This window comes from Mytilus trossulus, chromosome 10, assembly GCF_036588685.1.
Source record: "Mytilus trossulus isolate FHL-02 chromosome 10, PNRI_Mtr1.1.1.hap1, whole genome shotgun sequence".
NCBI classification, from domain to species: Eukaryota; Metazoa; Mollusca; class Bivalvia; order Mytilida; family Mytilidae; genus Mytilus; species Mytilus trossulus.
This window is the reverse complement of record NC_086382.1, coordinates 2436241-2458868: the sequence shown is the minus strand read 5'-3', so window position 1 is coordinate 2458868 and position 22628 is coordinate 2436241. Positions and strand designations below refer to the sequence as shown.

General features: G+C 30.6%; 1 protein-coding gene across 1 annotated transcript; it reads left to right on the top strand.

The window, feature by feature from the left end:
- Window positions 1-52: 52 nt before the first annotated feature.
- Window positions 53-17472, top strand: LOC134685990 (uncharacterized). The gene is made up of 7 exons (XM_063545697.1): window positions 53-167; window positions 13500-13568; window positions 13989-14096; window positions 14891-15079; window positions 15544-15633; window positions 16183-16272; window positions 17329-17472. The coding sequence occupies exons 2-7, from the start codon at window positions 13521-13523 to the stop codon at window positions 17464-17466; spliced, it is 663 nt and encodes a 220-aa protein (XP_063401767.1). The 5' UTR covers window positions 53-167; window positions 13500-13520; the 3' UTR covers window positions 17467-17472.
- Window positions 17473-22628: the final 5156 nt, after the last annotated feature.

Sequence of the window (22628 nt, the reverse complement as noted above, 5' to 3'; positions counted from 1 at the left end):
AAATACCAGTTTTCAGGTACTAAGTGTTAGAAGTGCATTTCATTATTGAAACCATAAGACAGTAATCTTTTTGACTTTTTTTTTTACTGTAAATCGTGACTTAATTCACATTTTATATTTTGTTATTTATTACATATACTGGGTTGGATTATTTGTATATCAATAATGTGAGTATGGCAATTGACATTTTACCAAATATATCTCATTGTACATTGAAATAAATACTGTTTCCATTGCATTAGTTTTTTGTCATGTCATTTCATTAATAGATTATAGTTGTTTTGTCTGATGTTATCTACTGTTTGAATCGTCCATTTGGATTCAGTTCAGTTGTATTTCAATAAATTTAGTGCAAATGAACAGACAGAACAAAGATAAATGATAGACGACAGAAAATGGTATAACTTGTCACACATGTCACATTTATTGTGAAGATATATCTTTCCTTCCTTGTCCTAATATTATGATTACTATTTTGATCTGAGTGTCACTTGATGAGACTAATGTAGACAAAACGCATGTCTGGCTTATCAAATTATAATCCTGCATGATACCTTTGACCACTATTCGTGTTATCATGTTCATAAAAATAACAAAAAATCATTATGAAAATTAATTAGTTTTCGATTCAAAACAATACTATACATACTTTTCATTAAAATTATAAAGTAATATATTTCGTGTGACTGACTCGTTTTTCTGGCTTTACTTGAAAAAGGCCCTCTCAAACCTGATATCACTATATATTTATTGTGATCAAAAATCATTATTAATTCATCATAATGTATCACACTCCTTAATGCACATTTAAGATAGTAGTTGCTATATATCTAACATTTGAATATTGATGTGTAAACGTGTGTATGAGTATGACAAATGATTTCAAACACAATACAGTCGGGCACTTAATCAGTAGCTTGTTATAATCTTATCTTTTTAATCTAAAATTCATATATTGTGTGAATACAATCCTGATATCATTGTGTTTCAACTCTGCACTATTTTTAACTGTGGTCTTTTATTAATGCAAATATATTTTCGACATCAAATTTGAAGAAATAAATGTAATGCATCAAAACCTGAAACGGTATCATGTCCCGGTTGTATAGGTTTCTTCAAACTTACAAGTAATTTAAAAAATTGTATTTTTTTTCAAAACGGAGTCACTTCGTTTTCGTTATTACTGAATATTAACATTAGACTTCGATAGGTAACCAAGGACTATGTAAGTCTAATGTAGAATATTTTCTAAATTGAGAACGGCGCGCATATTTTTTTTTTGGAGTTTTTGAAAAACTTTTTTACAATTGTTTTTTACAATTGATCATTTCCGAGAAAAACTCGCCAATATAGATATGGGTTTTTCTGCAATTTATATTTATAGCAGTTAGAGTTTCTTGTAGATAAATAGTGACATAAAATACTTTTTCCGACATTTGTTCCATGTTATTGTTGTCCTAGTATTGAATAACTGAAATAAAATGTTTTTTAATGTAGAAACCTACATTTAGCATTTCAAAAAGAAATACATAGAAGATAATTTTGATGTTTTGTTCTTAGCAAAACATAGGACCAAATTCAGTTTCTAGCTGAAATACATTGAAAACTCTAGAAAATGTGTCAAGACATAATAACAAATAGAGGTCACCATAATTTTATAATATTCAAAAATGAATAGGAACAGCAGGCAAACTATATTTTTTCGAACAAACTCTTGCATTTAGCAATTACAGTCAGTGGATATGCCTTTTTGTTTATCTGTGCCGTTATGCAAATGTTATGTAAAAGGTTATTCATGTTTGTAAAAAGTATTCCGTTTGTCTTATATATTTCATATGATTCTACATTTGTCATATTCTGCAAACATCTGTAGAAATGCAACTTTGAACATTCATCCTCATGTTTTATTAAACAAATTTTAAGTTCTTACATTTCACTTGCGTTTTCGTAATTGAACATTACTGTATAGACTGTCGTCGGTTATTAAATAATTTTATTTTTAGCATTTAACTGATGTTTAAAAGTCTATTATTATCTTTACGAAGTTTATCAACTATAAATAGAAAAGCTTTCGAATTGAGTACTTTTCGAAAACTAGTGTTATACATGCGTTGATTTAAAAAAAAAATACCCGATCTAGAAAAAAGTTAAACAATTGTACACCGCTATTGTTCTATAGTAATATATTAGTAAAGGAAATACTATAAATTTTAACATTGCTATAATTGTAGTTGTAAATAATGATAACCAAGTATAGCTTTATTATTAGCGCAAAGTATCGTACAAAATAAGATACTGCAAAACATATGAAAAATAAATAAAATAGAATGCGACAGTAAGAGTTATACAAGAAACAATCACAAAAAGACATTGGTATACCAATCAACGTTAATAAAAGATTTCAATGTTAATTGTTATATTTTTATTTATCTGCCAAAAAACAAGCCCCCCCCCCAAAAAAAGAGGAATTAAATAAATAAATAAATTAAAATAAATTAAAACCCCAACAACATTTGTTAAATCATGAAAAGTTCTACAAAACAAAGGCCCCGACTCAAATGACAAATAATTTAACTTAACTTTTACCTTTAATACTCAAAGGAAACCCTTTCGTATGGTGACATTATAGTAATTTCTTCATAGTGTGTACTTTTCTACATATAATTGAACATATAATTGGAAAATACTGGAAAATAACAACCACCTGCAGATAATTGTTAATTCATTTTCATATTTTTTTTTAACTTGCATAACATCACTATCGTTTGCACGTACAAAGAATAATTCATAATAGACACCAGGCCATTATTGGTCACTTTGTATTTATATATGACTCAAAAAGCGAGCTTATAGAGAAAGCTTCCAAAAAATAAGATAGGTGTCTGCTATTAAACATTTGACGTCTGTCATTAAAGGTTGGTAATTTCATAACTGTACTATACAAAGAAAAGAAATGGAACAAAAAGACTAAATTATATTGATGCATGACATAAATGCTTTACACATATGAGAAAACCAAAACCAATTATCAGTTAGAGCAAATACTGGCAAGATGACATGACTGTTGATATCTAAACTTGCACGTCAAATACCAGGCTCACAATTGAGTGTAATTCACAGCTAGAATCATTTGAATATTGTATAAGCATGTTCGTTATGTGCGTAATATTTTCAACACTGAACGTAAACGTAACTTCAATCTAACTAATGAGTTTGACTGTCTCTCTGGTATATTTCGCCCCTCTTTCTGCATCACCGTTTTAAAGAATTGTGACGAAACAAATTTAAATGCCTTCTTATAGGAGAATACTCTCCGCTCTCAACACAAAAATAATCAAACAAACAAAGAGGGAAAACCAAATCAAAGCTGATCCAGAAAATCGTTAAATACCTCTAGTTTGCGTTTATGTGGTCCTATGCGACTTATATTTTTTCGTGTGCTATCTGGTACTTTCTGTATATTCTATCATATATATTGACAGTTATTTCTTTAGAATAGAGATACATAAAAGTTCAGAAAATGATACTCAAAAATTTGATAAGAAACATATCTAATATATAATTCAATTTATTTATTTCAAGGAAAATACATAAAAAAAAAAACCCACACACAATAAATACATCAGAGATACTTTACAGTGATTTAATAAACAGAAATGAAACTAAAGACTCTTTTCTTCTTCTCTAAAGATTGCGTTACTTTTTGAGTCACCCCTAGCCAAGTGGAATAGACAAGACACTGAAATAAGTACAGTAATAATTTGTTTAAAAGAAGTCCCAGTCCGATGTTGGAACTGGTAACAGATGAAACTAAAAACAATTACAATGAGTAAAATAAATTAGAAAATGACTACTAGAAGTAAAAAACATCCCAGTTCCGACATCAATTTATACTGATCGAAAGATTATATTTTATCATATGAACATGTTTACAAAAAACGTATTAACGAAAAACATAATGCAAAAAAAAACATAACACATAGTTGCCGCGAAATGCCAAAAATTTGTACACCACAACACATTAAAAAATTTAAACCGAAAACTATTGAAAATATTTCTAACAAGATATCTATCAAAAGTATGTAATTAAAACTCAAAAACCTATCTATGTTCCATTTGGTATAATTTTTTCTGAGTGGGTTAAATTTCTTTTCTTTCGTTTCTCAGTATGTAAAAATAGTAAGCAACAATCAATATACGTAAAAAATCATTATTACCTGATTCGCAGTTAACTAGACAGGACCTTTTTGTGCAAGAATTCAAGTTTACATAACTCATTTATATGTAAGTACAAACTATTTCTGTGTTTTATTCTACTCAAAATGAATATTTATTTTAATATATTCGACATTATATTTGGTGAATATCATTTGAATAAGATCATACTAAGAAATTATTCTAGGTAATGATAAAACTAAGACTTCTAATTAATATAACATTAATTTGATCTTGACAACAAACAAAAGTTACACTATCATTACTATTTATGATGTATACATTCAATGTGGCTACTGTTGATTGTTCCGCCTTATAAGTAACAACCCAAATTACAATAACAAAAGGTACACTAAACATAATAATATTCATTTTTCTGCGATGTTGCTGGATGCTATGGACAATGAATTGAATGTATAAGGCAATATGATAAAGTATAAAGGGTAAGTTTACGAAATCTATGTCCAGTTAAATCCTACAACCAGTTTAACAATTCTATCATCAAGCCAATATCAAAATGAACAAATTGACAACAATTGACACACTTTATCAAATTTATATCAGACCGCCCCACTGTGAGGAATATTGAAAATATTTCTCATAAAAATATTTTAATTTGTGTTTAAAAACATATCCAAGTTATGATAAATATTTTGTCAAATAAAAAAAAAATGAACTTTTGCTTTCGTTTCTCTGTATTTCGAAATTAAACCGTACCTATTTATAAACGAGATCAATATGTCCTGATACACCGTTAAGTACTCTTTGTATATTCGTCAAATGGCTTTTTAAAACTCATGTACGTACAATTTATTAAATTCTTACGTAATTAAAAAGAATGTAATACTTTTGACAAAATTATAAATGTCCTGTTGCATTGAAACGAAAAAAATATACCACAGCAAACCTATCGTTTGCAAAATTTAATCAGAATTGAATTAGACATACATATAGAAATAACTTTAAATTATGCAATGCATAACATTTATCAATTTTTCATTTAATCTTTAGAAATAATATGATAGATGTTGTAATATAAAAATGAGGGAATTTGGTATGATTTCCAATGCGACATGTACATTTATCAATCCAAGTTAAAATGAAGTAGATGTAGGCAGTTTAAACCAATATCGTAAAGTTTGATACAAAATGCCAAAACTCTATGTTTAGAGTTCCTAATAGTTAATTAAATATTCTGAGTATTTTCAATACAAATGCCGATATAATCATAAGGCAGATCGAACTGCCTTTGAACTTTAACTTACACACGAAAACGTGATAAGGGAGACGAATTTATGTATTTTTTGTGCGTGTTCTGAATCCTATGTCGGACATATGTAGGGAACAACACAATTCGAATTCTTTGCAGCATAATATGTCAGAAACGAGAACAATTGTTAGTAACCCGCTGTTCGAGACAGTATCGGTGATCGTAAGTGACATTAGTTGTTTAAATGCAAAACCTTTATTTTTTTATAGATGCATCAATTGGAGCTCTGAGCCACAAAATTAAACTTCGATCCAAATATTTGTTAATGTTGTTCGAAGAAACGAAGAAGTGTACTTGTTAACAGACTCCGAGCATTACTCGATAAATTTATCATAATAAATATAACGGAGCAAACTAATTGAATGATATGATGTTCATCTTTAGATTATTGTTCTGTTCATTCTTAATATATTTTTGACAGTCCATTACATGATTTAATACTTTCTATGAAAAAAGAATGAGTCGGTATCTGTTATGCTTAAATGATGAAAACACGGGACGAGATAAAACACCCAACTTATTAATTATAAAAAAGAAGATGTGGTATGATTGCCAATGAGACAACTATCCACAAAAGATCAAAATGACACAAACATTAACAACTATAGGTCACCGTACGGCCTTCAACAATGAGCAAAGTCCATACCGCATAGTCAGCTATAAAAGACCCCGATAAGACAATGTAAAACAATTCAAACGAGAAAACTAACGGCCTTATTTATGTAAAAAACTGAACGCGATCAAACAAACCATGGGAGAACAAAAAACTTGAGAATATTTAAAAAATTGAAGAAAAAAAGATAATACAATCACAAAAAGAAAAACTACAAAAAGACAAACAGGGGATCAAGCTTGAAATATTTCTCGGGATCTTAAAGGGTGATTTATTGCTTGTTCAACACTGGTATCTTTCTTATCAAATAAAGGCAACAGTAGTATACCGCTGTTCAAAACTCATAAATCCATGGACAAAAAACAAAATCGGGGTAACAAACTAAAACCGAGGGAAACGCATTTAATATAAGAGGAGAACAAAGACATAACACCGAAACGCAACACACACAGAAACGGACTAAGCAACATATAAAACACCACGAGAATAACAAATATAACATCAAAACCAAATACATGAATTTGGGATAGACAAGTACCGTTCCACGTCGTATCTCAATATCTCAAAAATAAGAGAAAACACAAACAACTCAACGTTAAATGCAACACACACAGAAACGAACAATAATATAACAATCGCCATATTCCTGACTTGGTACAGGACACTTTTAAAGGGGAATAAAAGTGGTGGGTTGAACCTGATTTTGTGGCATGCCAAACCTCGCACTTTAATGGCAAAGTTAAATATAACATTGAAATGACAACATAATATTACAGGACTACAATACAAATAAATAGGAGAACATATTAGACAAAGAAAAACATGATTAATAGATAACAAAAGCATCAGGTTTAAAATTCAATACGCCAAAAACGCGCCTTGTCCACACAAGACTCACCAGTGACGCTCAGATATAAAAGATCGAAAGTGAAAAAAGTACACACAAACACATCACGTAAAAGGCAACAGACAACAACCGACAGATCCTAAGTCGCTACTTAGATAACCGAAGAATAAGCAAAACAATCGGTATAAAAAATTTAAAAACCATATTGTTGAGATCAAAATTGATGGTTTTCTTCATTTTCTTTTTATTTTTGTCCCTTGACCTCAAATTAAAATAACTGTGTCTCTATTACTTATGATCAACCAGTTATAAATACGTTTAATTATAAAGTTGGGGCTTCGGTTGCCAAGTGTTCTAAGTCGGTGAACACTGAGGTTATGAGTTCGAACCCCGCTTGTGAAGGGGCACTCGACTCCAATCTCGCCAGTTTTCTCATCGAAGGTCGATAGTTTCCACCGAGCACTCCGGCTTCCTCCATCAATTAAAATCGTCCGCCACAAAATACAGAAACACAAAAGCGGTGCTTTAAATTAGTGTTGAAACACCAAAAATCCAAAATCAAATCAATATTAGATAAGATTAACATAATAAAGGTCTTAAAGAACTCAAATCAAAGACAATAGGTCTTTACTATTATAGTTTATGAGGAATATCCAAATTTAGATAATTTTGAATTCTAGAATAAGACGGAGGAAAACTCCAATTAAATTACAAGGTAAAATTTCAACCCAAATTTATCTGTAACAAAATGTCACCACTAATACTTAATAAAAATTTTATAAATATCTTCTACGATTTCTGAAAACTTAACTCACGTCTGCCGCAAATACCAAATATCAGCCCTGGTATCTTGTCTAGTTTTTTTTAAAATCTGTGGTTTACAAAAAATCACATCTGGTACTATCCTGTTTGTGACTTCACACGGATTCCAAAAGTGTACGGTTTTTGGTACTTTTGTATGATTTTGGGGCATGCAATGGCTAATCCTGTTTTACAAAAGTTAATTTTACATTTATTCAAAGTCACGAGTATTCCAAAAAAATGCAAAAGATCTCTTAGCTTTATCACATATAAATATGAACTAATAACAAAGGCCAAAATCTAAGACATTAATTTTGAATTTGACCTTGACCTAAATTGAAAGGTAATAATCGCAATGGCCTCAAATCAATTCATCCTAACCCGATCAATAGATATTTTATGAGTTGTATCCCAATACAGCTCATTTGGAAATTGGAGCTGAGCAGCCCTCCAATAAATGTCCTTTTTAACTAAGATATACATGTTAGTTTTAGAACATGAAGAAGTAAGTAAAGCAGTTTAAGTAAAACCATTTTGTCACTATCATATACGGTTTCTGAGGAGAAGCAAAATAATAATAAGCCGTTATCAAAATTAAAAATATGATCTTGGCATTTAACCTCCAACTAATTTACCTCTTGGTGAATCAATGTAAGACACTAAGGTTTACTCGTTTAAAATACATATTACTTATGTAAAATACAAGATAAGGAAACATAACTTTCAAATGTAGTCTCTGGGTCAGCTAGATCAAAAATCTATTCGACATATAACGAAGAATTAGAAGAAACAGAATTTTGTGGTTATTTTTCGTTTTGGTTACGAAGGAGGTACAAAAAAAGGAAAACGATGTTTAGAGATATTCTAATAAAAATGTCCTTGACTAAATGGGATGAGTTTTGTCAGCAATCTAATTGTTCGAAATAATGAGTGCAGAACAAAATAAAAAGGTCTTTCTATGGATGTGTAGAAAGCCCTTATAATGTCAATTAACAAAAATTGTGTCAAAATAAAACAGTTTCTTTTAACCTGAGATACAAGCAAAACACACCATAACACAACTTTTAATTAAGTTTAGTTCTATACGAGGTCATTTTTTATCCAGCCTAATTCGAGTATCTTTTTCATGTACCAGTATTAAGTTATAACAAAGGTCAAAAAAGAGAACGTCAATGTCAAGGTCATATGACGTATGGCTTTCAATATAAATTATATTTAGATAACTAAGAAAGGCCCCGACATGATTAAATGTTAAAAACTAAAACGAGACAAGAAAAGGTCCTGACTTAGCCATGTTAACGACAAGAAGTTACAAAATAAAGCAAGGTTAAATCTAAGACGGTGAAATAGTGCACATCATTAGAGCAGACGGTAAAAATCGTAACAAAGGCACATCGACGACAAACAAAAATACTAAAGTTCCATTCTCAAAGTTCTTGTTTAAAATAGTCAAATGTTTGGAATAATAGCGATAATTTTCGACTACCGGTTAACAGAATGTTAACTCATACTATCAAGTGCAAGTAAAAAAAAACTTAAATAGCAAAAGTACTGAACTCCAGGACAGTTTATAACGGCGATTTATTTTTTAAATGTCATAACCAAAAGCTCAAACACATCAAACGAACGGAAAACAACTGTCGTATTTTGGACATCGAACTTACATGCATTTCCTTATGTAGACAATAGTGGATTAAATCTGGGTTTAAAGCTATCTTAAGCTTTCATTTGTTTGAATTTATGGCAAAATCTAGAACGTCAGACGTTGCTTTGTACTTGACTTCAATTTCAATATTGAATATCATGAATCTCATAATATGATGATATTTGTGGAAAAGTAGTTACATTACCAAGCAGCTATTTTAGAAGATTTTTAAGGGACAGAGTTATAAAAGTCACCAGAGCCCTTCCTTCCAAATGAAATGACATTGAGTATTTACGTCACTTACATTTTACCACATCATTTTTGGTCAATTTCTGATGGTGTTAATGAGGAGTTGGGATAAAAACCTTTTGAAAAAAGACTTGATCTATGACCCATGACCTCCATTTCTAGCTTATTGACCAAATACGTCTTATAAAAAGCCTCTGATATCCCATGACTTACGGTTTATGAGTTAACCAAACAAACCATTTATTTCAAACAAACCAGAAGAATAAATATTTAAGCATATGACTGGATCGTCGATCCTTATTTAACACATCATCTTCATGCGATAAACGCTACGATTTACGAGGAACCGCGATAACAAGAAAACAATTAACGAGAGATGACTCCTATATAAAAAGTGTTTGATTTAACAAGATACATTACAAAGAATGATGACAACAATTACAAAAATATTAAATTGTTTGATATCATCTGTCAAATATCGAAAAAAATATTTTAAAACATAATCGACATATGATAAATAAATGGAAGAAGAAAAAAAACCCAATCACAACAAAATCAATTGGTCTCTCCACTAAAAGGCACTACTTGTGAATAATAAAATCAACCGCAGATATGATATAGTTCAATCTGAGAGAAATATTAATCCTAACTATATGTACCAATGGACAAATCTGCATACATAGAGAATACGTTGACATGATTGATCGAGAGGACTTCCGATAGTTGATCTTGACAATAGTTATTTTTCGATAGACGACGTTGACTGAACTTCTTTTCATAACCAATGTAAACAAGATGGCGGCGATAATAACAACGACATTAACAAAAATTTTTTTCACTGCACGTTAATCTTTAAATAAAATAATAACCACAAAAACACTCGTTTGAATGATAATAAGAGTTTATGCAGTTTATCATTCATCCGATAGCAAATTTCATTGTTAACTAACAAATATATCCATGCGCCAGTCCTTTTCGATGACATAAATATACAATTTACGTGTGATAAGGTTAAAGAGTGTGGAAAAAAACATAATCCCTTTTTTTCCAATTTTAAAGAATAATAACCATTAAACGCCTTTTTAAAGGAATTTATTGGTTGTTGGTTGTATGAACTGGACCAAGTCACTAACACATATATCATTTTGTGAGTTTGTACACCAATAAATTCCATTAAAAAGGCGTTTTATCCTATATTATCATCGTAAAACTGTAGGAAAAATATCGAACTTCAAGGCAAATTCGGAAGTCCATACAAACTGAAAAATATTCAAACGCTATCAAACAACGTAACAAGTGCAATATTAACAGGTCTTCCAACCAAACATGTATAAAACTAAGCGAATATACTTATAACATTAAAAATGCAGACAATTGTTGTAAACGCATTTTCTGTCTGATAGCTTTATAAATTTGGAACTTTTCATTTTGTTTGAATTCTGCTTTAATTGAGATTGAGTAAGAAAATTATCCATGGATTAGAGTTTTTCGTTACACTTTGTATCAAAGAATTAAACTCACAAAATAAGATGAGCTACCTTATTTGCTCACATACCAAAAATACCCATTAAGAAAACAGACAAAATATGCTTTTGAAAAAATAAAGACTCAATACATTAACATAAATCGTTAAATTTCTTGACATCTGTTATAGCGTTTACAATAGAAAAAGAAAAAGCTTAAGTCTCATTGCAAGTATGAGACGACCTCATGAATGCATTAGTCTAAAATTATTGGTATTTAATTAAAAAAATTCTTAATATACCATAGTTCAAATGGGTTTAAAACTTGCTTTCAATCTGATTGTTTGAGTATGAGATAACTTTTTACTTGGACACATTTTAATTGTTTTTCCTGACAATTACCCCCACCTCCTTTCGTCGGTCCCACGGAAATAGGAACCAACGATTACTGAAGCATTAATATTGACAAACACTAGTGTAACCAATACGTATCATCGTTGTCATGCAGTAATAATATCAGGGTAGCAATAAGCTAGATCATTGATGTTTAACATAACTTGTTGGAAAATGTTAGGTAAGCCTTTGGTAATCGTGCTATTTATTCTACTTGAGTCGCCGAAGGTGCTTATCAGTTTTGTGCCTTTTTTGGTTAGGCCTGACACTGATTATTTTAATTACTTCATTAAGGAGTGTGATATATTAATTTGTTGTTAACTCTCTAAAAGTATCTGCATAAATAAATAATGACCCTTGAATCACAATACATGTCTGGAAGCGCGTTGCGTCTACATAAGACTCACCAGTGACGCTCAGATCAAAATGGTGAGTGAGCCAAACAAGTACAAAGTTGACGAGCATTATTGACCCAAAATTCCAAAAAAATGTGCAAAATACGGCTATGTTAATCGATGCATGGGATGAGAACATCCTTAGTATTTCGAATAACTCATACCTTTGCAAACAGAAAATTAAAAAAAATAATTGACCATATGACTAATAGTTATCAATGGTACCATGATTATAATTTAGTACGCCAGACGAGCGTTTCGTCTACATAAGACTCATCAGTAACGCTCATATCAAAATATTTATAAACTCAAGCAAGTACAAAATTGAAGAGTTTGGATTGATCCAAAATTCCAAAACGTTTTGCTAAATACGGCTAAGGTTATCTATGCATGGGATAAGGAAATCCTTAGTTTTTCGGAAATTCGAAGTTTTGTAAATATCAAATTTATAAATATGACCACATTATTGATATTAATGTCAACACCGAAGCGTTGACTACTGGGCTGTTGATACCCTCGCGGACGAAACGTCCACCAGCAGTGTCATCGACCCAGTGGTGTAAATAGTTATCTCGATTTTTGGTATATAATTAGGAAAGAATTTTCATGTCGTTTGTACTATCTATAGTCCTCTTCTGTATAACTTTTATGTTTGTATTTTGATTTTGAATTTGGATTTCTGCGGTAAATACCCATGAATAATTCCATAAACCCTTAAAAAAATTCGAACTGTACAACGTTTAAATCAATGAAGAAAGTTATCACCTATTAAAGCGTGTTAACCCTCTGCATTTGTATGCATCTGTCATAACCTAGAAGTTTGTTGTTCAATGGTTTTCGTTTGTTGATGTGGTACATAGTTTTTTTTTCTCGTTTTTCGTTTTTAATAAAGATTAAAACATTGGTTTACTTGTTTTATCTGTTTTACAGTAGTCATTTTGTGGCCTTATACATCTTGCTGTTCGGTGTGAGCCTTTTGTGAAGTCAGAAAGTCATTATTTATTTAAAAAGCATTATAGGTTTGCCAATACGTGTTTTGTTCATTTTTATTCAACCTTTTATATCTGAATTTGTGGTTGTATTTTCTCAGTTTACACGTTAAATTATAATGCCTTAAATATTTCGACTATGTTGGAATGGTTGAAAAATTGTCTCATAGTCAACAAATTTACATCACCTTATAAAAAAAGAAGACTGGTATGATTTCCAATGAGACAAAACCTAGCCAGAGTCCATATGAATTTAACAACTACAGGTCAGCGTATGGCCTTCAACAATGAGCAAAACACATTAAGCATAGTCATAAATGAAGGGGACATCTCCTTGTTTATGTCTGAGGAGTAAAAAATCAGTATAAATTAAAACTAAAATAAAGATATACTAGAATGTTGAAACAGTTGTTGAAACATAAGTATCAAACATTTGGAAGAATTTGTTGGATAATACAGGTGTTGGTCCTGAATTATTAACAAAAAATAAGAATCGTACAAATAAGTGAAATGGGTTCATTAAATTGGCATGGTACCAGAATTAATAATAATTATTATTATTTAATAAAATCACACCTATTCATTCCGTTTAGTGAAAAACTAAATTTTTATATTTCAGTGGAAGACTCAAGAAGAAAACATGGGAAACTATATGGATAGACACAGCTCCGAACCAGTTGTTGAAAGTGTAAGTAAATGAATAATACAATAGCATTTATAACTGTTCTTGGGATAAATAAAGGCTACATAAGTATACTAGTTTTCAAAGTCATAAATCGATGGAGAAAACAAAACCGGTGACAAACCAAAACCGAGGGAAACATATCAAATAGAAGAGGAAAATAAAGGAACAACAGGAACACAGAAGTGCAACAAAAACAAATTATATAATAGCAATTGACAATATTCTCGACTTTTTTTTAAAAAGAAATTGTCACCGAACTTTCAAGATGCACAAAGTCGAAACAATGAAAATCAAATTAACACGTTCATTTTTTACTAGTTGAGTAAATGGTAAAGACAGCTTTTTTTTAAATTTCAAAAGCTAAATATTTATCATTTTCATTTTTTCTCATTTATTAGAATTATAATTCTTTTTTAATTGTAGGATATTCCACCCCTCGGCCACAGGTGGGTTTGTGAAAGTCCGGAAAATGATATGCAACCATTCATTGAGAATACTACGAATAAAATCTTAGAAGAGTTGTCAAAAGTTGTAAGTGATCTTATTATTGTAAACAAACAAAAGTTAGTGAAAAACCCCAATTCTGCAATACCTTAAATCGTGTATATAAAACACTGCGGAATATAATATATATCTTATGCATGTCTCATAACGATCAGATCTTCTATAGTCAAATTGCATGTCAGTATGTCTAAAATATTTTACAATGACGATGTTGCTGGGTGGTCTTTTTTTTGTAAAATAATTGAGGTGAAGATGGAAACACCTACATGTCAACATACGGCCTTTGACATTTTAATCCGTTTCGATAAGAGAACTAATTTTGCGTGTTTTTCACCTCACGAAAATAAAAGGGAAGTGAAAAAATGCAAAAAATCAAGACTAGAAAGAGCTACAAACCATCTTGCATATATACGTTTTGCAGAAGAGGAATTCGATCCCTCTACCTTTACTTCTTTTTAAAAATGCGCATATCTTAGAAAGTATCACAGTTTATAGGACCAATTGCAATAATTAGATATAAGAAAATGGGGTATCAGTGCCAATAAGACAACTCTCTATCCGTGTCCCAATTTGTAAAAGTAAATAGCAAGTCAGAAAGAGCCCCAAACAATAGTAGTGTTAAACCATTCAATAGGGAAATCCAACGATATAATCCATATATAAAAAAAAACAAAACACGAGAGACTACATGTAACCGGTTAGTTGGTCGAAAGATTATCTGAGTAACAGTTTAGTAAAAAATGTTCGATTTGATAACACTACATAGTATACATCATGTAGAAAAAACATAATTCATGAGACATAACTGTGGTGTTTTTCAGAGAGGAAAAGTTTCCAACACAAGTTATTTAAACTTTGGATGCAAAGAGAGGAACGATGTCGCAGTTGGCCTCAATCAGATAAAGAGCTTGGATGAAAAGAATGCGCCCTATCTAGAAAAAGATACAAGAGCACATCAGGGAAACATCGAATCTGATTCAACCGCAGTTTCTTTTCTCAACGGTATACTTGTAAGTTCAAATAAAACACTTTGATACAAAGCAATACGTAGTACAAAAAAAAAATGCAAGAGAAATTCAAAGCGGAAAGTCCTTTATAAAATATCAAACAAGGTCTTGGTATCTTCCAATATTCTTTTCACGACAAAAATAAGGGGAGCACATCAATTAGAAGAGGAAAACAAAGGAACATCAGGAACAACGAAGTGCAACAAAAACAAAGGACAACACACATAGAAACCAATTATATGATAGCAATTGATATATTCTCGACTTTTTTTAAAGAAGTTTACACCGAACTTTTAGGATGACAAAGTCGAAACAATGAAAATCAAATTAACACGTACATGATTTACTAGTTGAGTAAATGGTACAGACATTTTTATTTTTTATTTCAAAAGCTAAATATTTATCATTTTCATCTTTTCTCATGTACTAGAATTAGAATTCTTTTTAATTTATTATTTTAATTGTAGGATATTCCACCCCTCGGCCACACATTGGTTTGTGAAAGTCCGGAAAGTGAATCTGATCCAACCGCAGTTTGTTTTCTCAACGATATACTTGTAAGTTCAAATAAAACACTTTGATACAAAGCAAAACGTAATACAAAAAATTCAAAAGCAGAAAGTCCTTTATAAAATATCAAACAAGGTCTTGGTATCTTTCAATAAGCTTTTAACGACAAAAAAATTTCGCTGATATAAACCTCCTGCTCAGATACTGGTGCCGTTTTATAAAGTCTGAGTAGCAGCTGCAAACTCTGGAATACGGAATGAGTTGGGAAATGTATATTCCATATACATGTGAAGTGCTATATTTTAAACTTGAGCCGATAGGGAAAAGGTTAGAAAAGTAATTGAGGTGAGATATCCAATGATAATCGGTTTATTGCTTTTTTACCTAGGACAACGTTGTAAGTTTCATTGACAAGGGCAAGAGCTCCCTTAGTTTCTAGCGATAATTTGTTCATATCACTTTATTGTGCTGAGAAAGGAAATTATCAGTCATAAGCTCAAAGAAAAAAATGCGTAAAATAGCGACAAACACAAATGATATAATGAAGGTGTATGTTATTGACAAATTCAGATAACTATACATCAATCTGTTTTCAGTCTTATCCCGAACACAGAGTCGAATGCCAGAAAAATTTCCAAGAAGAAGAAATAATAAGGCTAGCAAAGCGGCGCAGTAGAGTGCGAATGGTAAATAAATTAATGAAAAATTCATCGATTGAGTATTGTCTTTAAACGTGAGACGAATAAACAAATTGACAAATTATATGATTCATTTCATGTTTAAATTTCGTTTGATTTCATTTCTATAATTTAATGTAGTATTAATCGTCTTCTCTAAGTCTTTTCAAATGTACTTACTTTCATGTGTCCGTTGAAATAATTCTATGGTTTACATTATACTATTATATCATTCATTTCTTGATGTATTTCTCGGTTGTGAGTGTTCTTGCATGTTTTAATTTTAAGAGGTCTTTTTATCATTGCCATACAAGCGGGAGCTTTGTATGTGATAAAATCAGGTTCAACCCACTTCATTTTTCTTTACATATATTGTACCAAGTCACGAATATGGCAGCTGTTATCAAATAGATATATTAGTATGAGTGCCAATGAGACTACCCTCTATCCAAATAACAATTTATAAAAGTAAACCATTATAGGTCCGCTTATATGTATGTTGGCATTTGTTTTGTTGTAGTTCTGTATCTGTTGTTTCATTATTTTTTCCCTCTTATAGTTGATGTGTTCCCTCTGGTTTTGCTTGTAAATTTTTTTTGCTTAATTGATTTATGACTATTGGACAGTAAGATACTTCTGTTGCATTTACTGACACATTTTTTTGGGTAAAATTGAGAATGGTAATGGGGAATGTGTCAAAGAGACAACAATCCGACCAAATAAAAAAACAACAGCAGAAGGTCATCAACAGGTCTTCAATGTAGCGAGAAATTCCCACACCCGGAGGCGTCCTACAGCTGGCCCTTAAACAAATATGTACATGTTTAAAGTAGTATTCATGATTCCATATTTTTATAAAATATAATTGTTATGTAAAAGTTACTGTTACCCATGCCAAATATATCATTTACGCTTTTTAATTTTGCATGCGTCTTTCTGATGATTGCCTACGTTATAAATATATTACGGCTGTGTGCACATTGTGTATATCAGACATTTTATTTACATTTAATTTGTTGTATTTGTGAAATAAAACACATAAATTTTTTTTAATTTTTTTTCTAGATAAATGACGAGGATGATCCATTGAAGGCATCAAGCAATATTGAAAGAACCTTGCAAGGTTCAAGCGGCCCTCACAGCAGTCATAATCTGGAAGGAGAAGAGAAAATGCCATGTGGCGTTGCCTACATAATGAAATAATAAATGTCATTTATTTTTATTGTTTTTTGAAATTGTTATTCTATTATTCAATCTTTAAAAAAGTCGCAAGTAATAAAATGTGGTACGAGTAGTAGGGTAGATTGCTAAAAAAAAGGAATCGAATAAAATCTTAAGAATGTACCTATTTCTCTCCCTTAAAAAGTCGAATCATCCTTCATAACTCTTGATCCTTTATTTTTCTTTTCATTATACAATACCACAACAGAATGAAATAAATTTATAAAGGCACCAAGGATAAAATGTAAACAGATAACAAAATTGTAATAAGTTAGAATGAACGGAAAACTATAACACCATATAATATTGAAAAATAAAACCGTACAAAATGAATTCCATTTAAAGCCGTGAAATAAACTCAGGTGCCCCGAAAATATATACAGTTCCTGCTCTTCACATGGCAACTGTCGCGTTGCTCATACAAATAACAATACAGAAATAAGTCACCTTCGGAAATGACACAATCGGGAATTGTTTTTTGAAATTGTTATTCTATTATTCAATCTTTAAAAAAGTCGCAAGTAATAAAATATGGTACGAGTAGTAGGGTAGATTGCTAAAAAAAAAGGAATCGAATAAAATCTTAAGAATGTACCTATTTCTCTCCCTTAAAAAGTCGAATCATCCTTCATAACTCTTGATCCTTTATTTTTCTTTTCATTATACAATACCACAACAGAATGAAATAAATTTATAAAGGCACCAAGGATAAAATGTAAACAGATAACAAAATTGTAATAAGCTTAGAATGAACGGAAAACTATAACACCATATAATATTGAAAAATAAAACCGTACAAAATGAATTCCATTTAAAGCCGTGAAATAAACTCAGGTGCCCCGAAAATATATACAGTTCCTGCTCTTCACATGGCAACTGTCGCGTTGCTCATACAAATAACAATACAGAAATAAGTCACCTTCGGAAATGACACAATCGGGAAAAACTTGGAAGATATTCATTAATTTTGTCCAATTACACTTGAAAAAGAGAATACAACATAATTAAGAAAGAGATGATTAAAACGTTCTAATGGTTAACTTTTTAATGTATATGTCGAAACATGCCAGCAGTGCCTAAATATGGAGTTTAAATCTCATAGTAAATTGAGAATGGAAATGGGGAATGTGTCAAAGAGACAACAACCCGACCATAGAAGAGACCCAACCATAGAACAAAGTGCATTCGACATGTTAGAGGTTGCATTTTCTTTATAAATGGCATTTAGTTTTATTGTTTTTTGAAATTGTTATTCTATTATTCAATCTTTAAAAAAGTCGCAAGTAATAAAATATGGCACGAGTAAGAGGGTAGATTGCTAAATAAAAGGAATCGAATATTGAAGGGGAATAAAATCTTAATAATGTACCTATTTCTCTCCCCAAAAAAGTCGAATCATCCTTCATAACTCTTGATCCTTTATTTTTTCTTTTCATTATACAATACCACAACAGAATGAAATAAATTTATAAAGGCACCAAGGATAAAATGTAAACAGACAACAAAATTGTAATAGGCTTAGAATGAACGGAAAAATTTAACACCATATAATATTGAAAAATAAAAACCATAAAAAATGAATTCCATTTAAAGCCATGAAATAAACTCAGGTGCCCCGAAAATATATACAGTTCCTGCTCTTCACATGGCAACCGTCGCGTTGCTCATACAAATAACATTACAGAAATAAGTCACCTTCGGAAATGACACAATCGGGAAAAACTTGGAAGATATTCATTAATTTTGTCCAATTACACTTGAAAAAGAGAATACAACATAATTAAGAAAGAGATGATTAAAACGTTCTAATGGTTAACTTTTTAATGTATATGTCGAAACATGCCAGCAGTGCCTAAATATGGAGTTTAAATCTCATAGTAAATTGAGAATGGAAATGGGGAATGACGACATCACAAGTTATATAATACTTTATTGTATATATCTTATTGCCATAAAATATTCACATCATCTTAATCTTTTAATGAAGCATGATCGAAAACAAATATAACTAGTATATCAGCAACATGTGGTACAAGATATACTTCTCCTCCGTAATTTCAAATGTCATTCCCAAAGCTGGTGTTCGTGTTTCTCAGTTTTGAGTTTTATTTTATGATTACTGTGGTTTGTTGTACGTCGTTTTTCATTTTAATGTCAATGCGTTGTCAGTATGTCTTTGACTTATGAGTTTAAAAGACTCTTTATTATAGTTTGCTCTCTATAATGTCTTTTTGTTTTTTCCCGATTGTGACAAGTTGATATAATGTGCTCTACCAAGGAATGTAATGTACAATCTTGGAAGGTAACACTTTTCCTTTATGCCCTGCTTTTTTTACGAAGCACTGGCTAAGAAATAATCAACCATAGTTCATCGCAAGGTCGTTACCAATCATGAAGACAAATACCACATAGCAAGCAATAAACGCCCCTACATGAAAAAGAATAAAACATTCAAACGAAAAAACTAACTGCCAGTTCTTTGTCCAAACCTATACACGAAAACATTAATTATATATACATCACCAAGTTACAACAAATGAAGCACAGGCTCTTGACAATTTTTTGACAGGTCATTAACACATATATAGAATGTGACTACAATTTGCGGGTACCCAAACCTCTGTAGCGATAGTGGCATATTGAAACATGACTAAACCAAATCAATTTTAAAAGGCTTGCCTCATCATACGAAGTTTAATTTTGGACACCTCTGCATCTAAATGTTTACCAATTTGATAATGGAGCACAAAATCCAAATTCGGAATACAAGGTTGATTCAGCATGTCAACGACAACACATCTGTACTTGTACAAATCAAACAAAGTGAATTTTGGATCATTTTAACCTTTTGGAAACATAGAGATCCATAGTATTATACTTGGGTTATTGGACACCGAATGTCTTCGGACGATAACGGTAAAGACGACACTCACAACGTCATAACATTATACGTACGTAATAATTTGGAGGTCGTATTCAAATTAAAAAGTTGTTTCGAAATTTGAGACATTTTGAAAATCACTTACGCAGTAATAGCTGACATGATCTACTCGTGGATTACTTTTCTATTCTAGTTATTAACCCCATAATAACACCCAGTACAATCATCCCATGCGATTACAGTGCATTTTTTAAAATTAAATGAAATGAAAATAAAAAAAAAACCACTAACATGTTTAACCCCGCCACATTATTTATGTATGTGCCTGTTCCAAGCCAGGAGCCTGTAATTCAGTGGTTGTCGTTTGTTTATATGTTACATATTTGTTTTTCGTTCATTTTTTTACATAAATAAGGCCGTTAGTTTTTTCGCTTGAATTGTTTTACATTGTCTTATCGGGGCCTTTTATAGCTGACTATATTCGTATGGGCTTTGCTCATTGTTGAAGGCCGTACGGTGACCTATAATTGTTAATGTTTGTGTCATTTTGGTCTTTTATGGATAGTTGTCTCAATGGCAATCATACCACATCTTCTTTTTTATATTATTTCTTTATTGTTTACTATTCAAGAAATTTTTACAACAATGATATGTTATTTAAGGTATTTTTCATATTCATTACTAAACATGATCAAGGTCATTTATATTCTCAAAGTGTCATCATGATTAAATTTGCAGGTATGTTTATGCATTAAGATACCAATTACTGCAATTTTCATATCGATATGTATGTATATGTTGTACATATACATTGTATGTATAAATACTTCAAATGAACATCCGCATGCTTTAAATTTATAATATTTATACATGTTATATTTAAGGCAATGTTGCAACATTACGTAAAATCTAAATTAAACATGAATGGATTATATACTAGTAACAGGTAAGTTTAATCTTTCAGAATTGAATTATAGAGTGAAGTTATGTAAATAGGGTTTTAGACAAATGCAATGGCCAAATTCTTGTTATGTAAGAAGTTTTACGTTTAAGGTTAAAATCTAATTCAGAATTTAAAGTGCATATGCACTAGTTGATTTTAATTCCATGAATATTGACATTATTTTCAAATAAAGAACTTAAACCAATCATGCAATCAAGTAGTATCGAAAGAATGACAGGGATTCATTTTACAAAAAGTCACAATCCAGTTTTGAAATCATTATTCTTTGTATAAGAAAACAACTATATATTTTTTCTAATTTTGTTTTAACTCTTGTTTATATTAAATTATCTACATAATTATTCAGAAAACAAGAATTTAAAAAAATAACACGTTACATAATTTTCGCGTTCAAGGTCTATATTTATTTTCATTAGGAACGATCAAAGCCAGATATTTGAAAGCAAAGAATTTACAAGAACCGTAAATGATGAGCTATATGACAAAAAAATAATGTAATAAATCAGGAAAATCCATCTTAAAAATTGCAATTTATAAACGGACAATTTCAGAAAGGAATGTATAAATCATTTCAGTACCGAATGGCTTCATGGTGCAAATAAATGTATCTTTGCATGATTAAAATTTGATACATCTTCTTTATCAAGGCAAATGAAAGATATCCTTAATTTAAATAGTCTATCTGTAATAAAAAGAAATTCCTCTGTAAACTTTCTTGTATGATAACTATAAGTAACTTTTTTGTCTTGTGTGACATTTTGTCCCATATAATTTTCCGACTTTCTGACTGCTTATTGTCTTAAACAAATGTTGTTCAACATGTAAACACAATCTATTTATATATATATATGTATGTAGATTAAAAGAAAACTTTCTCAATTATAACAAGAAGCAGATTGCAAAATGTGTTTTTCCAAAACATGCAGCTTTTGACTGGTTTGAATTTCTATGCTTCAATTAATTTTCGATTACACATACGTATTTTAAAATGATTAAAAAAGAGGATTTTGAAAAAAGGAGACAGGGACCAAAACAAACAATATTTGCAGTAGGACAGAATGATGAACAATATGTTTCAATTACCGTTTATATAACTCTGATTTGACCTCTAAATCCTCATCTGATAAGAACTGAAATACACTTTATGTTTGACTATTATAATATGTGAAGATCATTAATATTTTCATTTTCAACTGCATCAGAAGTAAAACAAATAGTTTCACTTTTCAATTTCATTTTAACACTGATTTCATGAATATTTCAGACTATCGAGGCTAATACTGTAAACATAGAGGTAAT

Bases quoted from the DNA above. Each gene is read 5' to 3' on its own strand.
- LOC134685990 (XM_063545697.1), top strand. From the start codon at position 13,521: ATGGGAAACTATATGGATAGACACAGCTCCGAACCAGTTGTTGAAAGT. The intron at 13,569-13,988 runs GTAAGTAAATGA...TTTTAATTGTAG, and splicing joins CCGAACCAGTTGTTGAAAGT to GATATTCCACCCCTCGGCCA. The intron at 16,273-17,328 runs GTAAATAAATTA...TTTTTTTTCTAG, and splicing joins GGCGCAGTAGAGTGCGAATG to ATAAATGACGAGGATGATCC.